The 6,426-nt window shown below is 35.7% G+C and overlaps 1 protein-coding gene across 1 annotated transcript; it reads right to left on the bottom strand.

The window, feature by feature from the left end:
• Window positions 1–2,865: 2,865 nt before the first annotated feature.
• LOC104227360 (protein CURVATURE THYLAKOID 1C, chloroplastic) lies at window positions 2,866–6,018 on the bottom strand. The gene is made up of 6 exons (XM_009779591.2): window positions 5,710–6,018; window positions 4,577–4,662; window positions 4,147–4,233; window positions 3,776–3,838; window positions 3,569–3,606; window positions 2,866–3,148 (listed from the first exon to the last, which is right to left on the bottom strand). Exons 1-6 carry the CDS (start codon window positions 5,810–5,812, stop codon window positions 3,094–3,096), a joined length of 432 nt encoding a protein of 143 aa, XP_009777893.1. The 5' UTR covers window positions 5,813–6,018; the 3' UTR covers window positions 2,866–3,093.
• Window positions 6,019–6,426: the final 408 nt, after the last annotated feature.

The raw sequence follows: 6,426 nt of genomic DNA, 5'->3' as shown, positions 1-6,426 counted from the left end.
TTTGGGGAAACGAATCGACGGGACATTTCGGTCACCTTGAGCGTTTACATCACGGGGATGGCGTCACCATCAGGGTCTCCAGAAAATCGAGGTTCAAGTCGTTTCTTATCATTTTATTCTAAAAAAACGAGGGGACTATGTGTATATGGTAGAAATCGGGGCTACCCGATTTCGTTCTTCGATGGAAAAGGTGATACCACGTCGAGAGGCCAGGACGCCGAGCTCGGGGTCGAGGTTCCTTTCCAACACCGAAGTCGAGGTCGAAATCATTTGCCGAGGTTGGAAGAGGGCATACCTCGAAATAATACCGTAATGGTTCAGTTACAGAAAGAGCTAGATGCCCGCAACGACCCCAAGATCACGACATAAATTGCGGAATGAATTGACCCTTGGCAGTTAGACAGCTGTCAAATATGATTTCTTACTGTAATTAGAAGTGTACCTTATTTAGAATTCCCCTATTATATAAAGGGGAGCCCATTTATTTGTAATATACGTTTTGACTGATAAGATAATACATATACTTTATTCTCTAGCTATTTTATTCATTGTTCATCAGAGTTGCTTTGTAACTTGCTATTCCCACTATTCCACCTCGAGGTTGTCATAGCTCGAGGTCGAGATTTGGCTTGCGCACTGGTTTGACTTATTTTATTCTTCAATTTATATATTTAATTTCTTGTTTATCAATTGGTATTGAATTAAATTACATATCCTTAAAACCACAATATAAGTTTAATTGTTACTTGGATTTTAGGGTAAACAAATTGAAAAACCATTTTTCAAAAGTACTTTTTCCTTCTATAAACTTGGAAAAATACCTTAACTTTGAAAGAAAAAAATATTTTGAAACATTAAAAAAGGGGCATTTGCATCTATACCCGCTTTTTGGATCACGTTTTAACTTGTGCCCGCTTTGTAAAAAAAATTGCAAGCGTACCCACTTTTTCGTGTAACTTCAGCATACGGGGCTGAAGTAGCAAAGACAATCATGCAAAACTTTAGCATTTTAGTAGATGGGCCTGAAGTAGCAAGTGTGCTGAATCAAGTGTACTGAAATTTTTGTTTGTAATTGTTGCACTTAAGCATAATAGCTGAAGTTTTTGTTTGTAATTATTGAACTTAAGCATAGTAGCTGAAGTTTTGTTCTCTATTTGCTGAAGTTTTTGTTTGTAATTGCACTAAATAAGCTGAAGTTTTTTTGTCCTGGATTTATTAGTTTTGTCATTAAGCTTTTTCAAAAACTTCAGCAGAAGATGCTGAAGTTATTTAGTTCATTTATAAAAAATTCAGCACTAAATAAGCTGCATTTTTTTTGTCCCGGATAAGCTTTTTCAAAAACTTCAGCAGAAGATACTGAAGTTATTTAGTTCATTTGTAAAAACTTCAGCACTAAAAGCTGAAGTTTTTTTGTCCTGGATTCATTAGTTTTGTCATAAAGCTTTTTCAAAAACTTCAGCAGAAGATGCTAAAGTTATTTAGTTCATTTGTAAAAACTTCAGCACTATATAAGCTAAAGTTTTTGAAAAAGCTTTCTAACATACTAGATAAATAATCAGATTGCCAACAATATCTATATCATAAATTTTGGAAACAATAAACATGAAAAGAACAGAATTATCATTGTCTACTAACTTACGTACGTGGAAATATTCACAAATTATTGTCTATTAACTTACGTAATTATTTATAATTTATTTTTAAATAATATGATAAACATATTTATGACAATCATCCCATGAACTGAAGTTTCATAGCAGCACCAACAACAGCAGAAGAAAGAAGAAGAAGAAAACGAAGGAGGAGAAAGGGGGCTGAAATTATTTAAAAAGCGAATACAAATTTAAACTTTTGAAAAAAATGAGTATAGGTTAAATGGGGGCGACCAAATAGGGCGCCCCGTGCAATTTTTACATTAAAAAATGCTTTGGGCCAAAAAGATTGGCCAAACATGCTGCTCGGGTGAAATTCAAAATAGCCAGGTTTACAAGTGGTAATTAAAAAATAGCCCCAGTTTCAAAAGTAATTGAAATTTAGCCATTTTTCATGTAAAGATAAATCTGAACGAAAACACTGTTCAAAATTTGGAAAAATATTCCAGCACAATATACTGGAGTTCGAGCATAATATGTTGGAAGTTCGTACCAAGATGCTCCAATCTCCAGTATATTATGCTGGAACTTTCCGTGTGCTGGAGTTCTAGCATAATATGTTGGAAGTTCATATAAAGGTGCTCCAATCTCCAGTATATTATGCCGGAACTTTCCGTGCACTGGAGTTCCAGCATAATATGCTGAAAGTTCATACACATGTGCACCAATCTCCAGTATATTATACTGGAACTTTCCATGTTACAGCAAAATAGTGGTTATTTTTAATGACTTGGTAAACGCTGACTATTTTTCAACTACCAATCTGAAAACTAGCTAGCCCGTGCTATTTTTACGCTATTAGCTGCCTTGATGTTCCCATTTGCTTACAAACTCTGTTGAATTTGTCATATTTTCTGTACAAACCCCATAAATCTCATCTGACGGCATTCAAGTTATAAGGTGCATATTGATATGTATTTAAGTACCCAATGGTAAACCTACTGTTGTTCAGCTTCTTCATGTAAGTCCAAGTCCCACTGGTATTTGACATGGATATAGTGGAGGATCCAAAGTTTAAACACTACGAGTTCTAAATTGAAAAAGTAAATTTAAAATTTATATCTAACTCTATAGAAACTTCTTTTCTCATTGAGTTCTACCTTGACATACTGAATTCTGCCAAATCCATGAACCCATTGATGGATCAAACTGAATATGGCAGCGCAGATAAAAACCAAACGATGTTGAGGGACGGATGGTGAAAGCACTATAGTTTCAGTTGGCAAAATGTATATTAACAAATTATAGATGTAAGATGTTGATTATTGAGCTGCAATCACATAATTTGATCAGTGAGTCTGATTCCGACTTGCCTGCTGCTTTTTTCAAGCGCAAGTTGCTCATTTGCGCATATCATTTCACCCGTAAAAAGATTCAGCATTTTTGTAATGCTTGGATACATAAAGTACAACATGAATTATATCATCCTATTATCTTCAGATCACTGGCCCAAGATATCTGATATTGATTTATTGATCGCTTGAAACAATTCTTTCCTGTCATTGGAAAAATAAAGAGCGTGAGGGGGAGCGCATAAATCAACTATGAATGAAGTGAAGCAGACAACTAAATGTGTATGGTCGGACACCAGTATAAAAACTATTAACTGACTGAGGCAACCATGCAATACTAGCATCCGAATGAAGAATTTGGAGACGGTTGACAAAAATGGCTACTAGACATAAGAAAAGCACAAGGTTTAGTGGTATCTTTCACTAGTAACACGTACAAAAAACCCTTAACAGCTAAGGGAAGGAGGGGGTAAGATTGGAGACACAAGGTAAGTACAATAACGACCCAGTGTATTCCCACAAGTGGGACCTAGGGAGGGTGAGATGTATGCACCCTTACCCCTACCATGGACGGGCCGGAGACACAAGGTACGTAAAAAGGGAATATTTGGAAGAGTTCTTAACCTGTCGGGCTTGAATAAGAGGTATCTGTATACGAACCACTGCAAAAAAGAAAAAAAACAGGAAATTCATTAGGTTAATGATTACTGAGGAAATCAGAATCCAAACATACTAAACTCACCATTTGACAACTGAAACGATAAAAGAGAACTAACTTTATCTATTGTTCCTCAATAATACAGGAGAAAATAAGTGTGCTTCAGAACTTACAGAAGAAAACAATATCCCAACGAATTCAAACACACTTGGAATGAGGGGCAGGTGGTCGATTGCCTATACAAAACTTAAAAACATCAGTACATTCACAATTCTCAATAATAAAAATATATGGACCTCTCAGTAGTACATGCTAAAGCAACAGTGATAGACCTAACACTGATGTAAAAATACTAGTTTGAGGTCAGACGTTGCACTAGTGGTGTTTCCAGCAGAGGGTGTTGGAGCTCAACATATTCTGGGATAGGTATCACCGATTGCGTCATGAAGATTTTGTCAACCACCAAAGAGGTGATATTATGAACTTCTCACTGTGGTATGGGCATATTATAACTCCACCACCTATATAAAGCAACAACAATTACCGTAATAAGATTTGAAGAAGCCCAGAAACCAACAATAGCAGCAATTCCCAACCCAATTACAGCAACACGGTCTTCAGGCTTGTCCCACTGTTTCAACAATCAAACAAGCCACAATTCAACCATCGAAGCATAACAAATAAGGAATAAGATCTATATTGCTTTACAATTCCAGATTTTTTTCTTTTTTTTTCTTGGGGGAGGGGGATGAAGAGTGTCGGATGGAATCTTTGCCCTTGTGCAATCAACAAGAATTGCACGGCTGCAAAAGTGCAAATGATTAACAAAACGACTTAAAATCTATTGACAGCTTCATTTTGGGTTTTTTCTTCCCAAGAGAAATGAGCATTGGATTGATTCTGATTCTCGTAATGATACAATGAACTATAGCAATCAAGATATGATAGAAGAAAAGGAGAGAAGGGGCACTCACAATATTCTTTACTGATTGAACAACACTTGAGGATTCAGAACTATCACTCGTAGCCTTTGCTGTGATGGCCAGATGACTTTGTCTTGCTACAATAAAAGAGTAAAAGTAAGAAGGAGTCTGTAAAATATGAGTACTATTTAATATGAAAACCAACCGAGGAGGAGCCAAGACATAAATTAAATAGGAGAAATTTCATTACTCCCATGGTGATTTATAGAACCCAAAATCTGGACCTAAACATGACTTGGCATCTTCAATAAGCTTTCAAGGTCAATCTTACCTGGTTTAGCGGTATCAATAGTTCTATAAATCTAAATTACACAATAAAAACAACAACTCAGTGAAATCCCACAGGTGGGGTCTGGGGAGGGTAGGATGTACGCAGCCTTACCCTACTCTAGAAGGGCAGAGTGATTGTTTCAGATAGACCCTCGGCTAAAGAAGATGGAAAAAGCGCTGATAGCAATTCATTCTATAATCTAAATTAAGAACTATATATTTTGAATCAAATAAAGCTTCACGAATGTGCTATTTACAGGCTCATTCATCTCCATAGTAGCCAAAGGTCAATCACGACGACTTTAGGATAGCCTCATCTCACCGGCTCATTAACTTCTATCTATAGCAAATATGGAATAGCAATATTTCTTTTGCATATAAATGATCTTAGTTAGTTGAGTAATCTCTACCTCTGCTAGTTATGTCTTCTCTATGGATGAAATACAACTATATATGAACAATAAACATTCATACTAGTTTCTAAACTGTAGTGAAATGTAGCCTCATCCCATGTTTCCCTCTCCATTTTTAAGAGTACTAAAAAGTACGATATCCACATGACCAGCAGATTCACCTTCTCCAACTACAACTATATGAGAAGTGTCAAAGTGACAACAAGGTCAACGGTTTACCCTAGTAAAAAGGGGTCATTTTCCCCTTCACCAAAAGTTACAATCCCGGTTTTATTACTGAAATTTCACCTACTAAATTGCAAACACAACTTCAAGATTATAACTCTAGTTATTAAGTCCACTAGTCACTACATCTTATTGTCCAAAATCCAATTCATGTACCGTCAATAGCAAAATGAGAAAAAGAAGTTCTAATTGCGGATATATATTGAAGAAACTTACTCCTCGGTATAGAAAGAGTAGATGTCTGAACAGTTCCAAAAAGGGTCTGTCGTCCACTGATGGCTAACGGAGGAGGATTCAGCTTAGCTACGACTGAAGCCATCTGAGAATTTTAACTTTGTTTTGCCAAATGGGTTTCGGTTTCAAGAAACAACAGTTCGAGGTGAGATTGAAAGAAAGCTGATAATTTTCAGAGTAGGAACTACAGAACCAGATTGGGCAGTGAAGAACACGCAGCTAGATAAGCCACAATAACAATAGTTGGAGCCACAGCCGAATGTGGGAATCCGAAGGCTACCTCTTGTGAATAATTTTATTTTGTGACTCGCACAGTTTGATCCTAGTTGTGTGAGTGTCTTTTTTGTCTCTTGTGATCCTATAATTTTATGGACCCAAATATATAAGATATGAGTCTACTCATATGTTTGATAAAAAGAGGTCTTATACGATTAGCGCAAGTTGTGTAAGGCACAATAAAATCACTCGATTAATTAAAAATTAAGGTAAACAAAAATAATTATACATTTGGAATGTGCAGTTTCTTATTATTTTTTTATTTTTTTGTTTTTTTTGTATATCTCTAGTATCAGCTTGAGTTTTTGAAATGCAACTTTTACTTATTTGATTTATTTCTGATATTTGTGTAGCTTTTAGTATTTCAATTACTGAAATTTGAGGAAATTTGTTTCTGTTAAATCCTTATTTAGCTTTTTTATA

The sequence above is a fragment of the Nicotiana sylvestris genome, chromosome 6 (genome assembly GCF_000393655.2).
Source record: "Nicotiana sylvestris chromosome 6, ASM39365v2, whole genome shotgun sequence".
NCBI classification, from domain to species: domain Eukaryota; kingdom Viridiplantae; phylum Streptophyta; class Magnoliopsida; order Solanales; family Solanaceae; genus Nicotiana; species Nicotiana sylvestris.
This window is presented reverse-complemented; position numbering and strand designations above follow the sequence as displayed.

Bases quoted from the DNA above. Each gene is read 5' to 3' on its own strand.
- LOC104227360 (XM_009779591.2), bottom strand. From the start codon at position 5,812: ATGGCTTCAGTCGTAGCTAAGCTGAATCCTCCTCCGTTAGCCATCAGT. The intron at 4,234-4,576 runs GTGAGTGCCCCT...TTGTTGAAACAG, and splicing joins TTCAATCAGTAAAGAATATT to TGGGACAAGCCTGAAGACCG. The intron at 3,607-3,775 runs GTAAGTTCTGAA...TCTTTTTTGCAG, and splicing joins TTGGGATATTGTTTTCTTCT to TGGTTCGTATACAGATACCT.